Source organism: Penaeus monodon, chromosome 21 (assembly GCF_015228065.2).
Source record: "Penaeus monodon isolate SGIC_2016 chromosome 21, NSTDA_Pmon_1, whole genome shotgun sequence".
NCBI lineage: Eukaryota > Metazoa > Arthropoda > Malacostraca > Decapoda > Penaeidae > Penaeus > Penaeus monodon.
This window is the reverse complement of record NC_051406.1, coordinates 19363565-19364077: the sequence shown is the minus strand read 5'-3', so window position 1 is coordinate 19364077 and position 513 is coordinate 19363565. Positions and strand designations below refer to the sequence as shown.

General features: G+C 33.9%; 2 protein-coding genes across 2 annotated transcripts in view; one reads left to right on the top strand and one right to left on the bottom strand.

The window, feature by feature from the left end:
- The window catches only part of LOC119586596 (probable deoxyhypusine synthase), a gene marked incomplete at its 3' end in the record, with an annotated part of 3979 nt that extends 3527 nt beyond the window's left edge, over positions 1 to 452 (top strand). The window contains 1 exon segment of the mRNA XM_037935347.1: positions 212 to 452. Within this exon segment, the coding sequence (XP_037791275.1) occupies positions 212 to 452 (241 nt within the window).
- Positions 1 to 513, bottom strand: part of LOC119586308 — a 70882-nt gene that overhangs the window by 15009 nt on the left and 55360 nt on the right. The window lies entirely within an intron of this gene.

The following is a 513-nucleotide window of genomic DNA, read 5'->3' as shown; positions in this document are numbered from 1 at the left end:
GCATTTTATTATAATACCTTTTAAAGGTTTAGCTTTTACATATGATTGTTTTCCTTTATATACTCTGTGAAAAATGCCTGTATACTTATAATTCAGAAATATCAAATAGTTTAAATGCACCTTTAGTGTGAGAGGTGAATGTGCTAGTGTATTTATTGTTTTATAGATATTGAACCATGAAATGTAGTTTCTGATTATATTCAAATTCCAGGTTTCTTGTAGAGCACCATTTAGTGGACTGCCTTGTTACAACTGCAGGAGGTGTAGAAGAAGATCTCATAAAATGCCTGGCCCCAACTTACCTTGGTGATTGGTATTTGAAAGGGAAGGAGTTACGAATGAAAGGACTCAATCGAATTGGCAATCTCATTGTGCCAAATGATAATTATTGTAAATTTGAGGATTGGGTAACACCACTACTAGACAAAATGCTTGAAGAACAACAGTCTAAGGTTTGTATGATGTGTTATCTTGGCTATTCCCACTATAAAATTAGAGGCCAAGTCTAGGTTT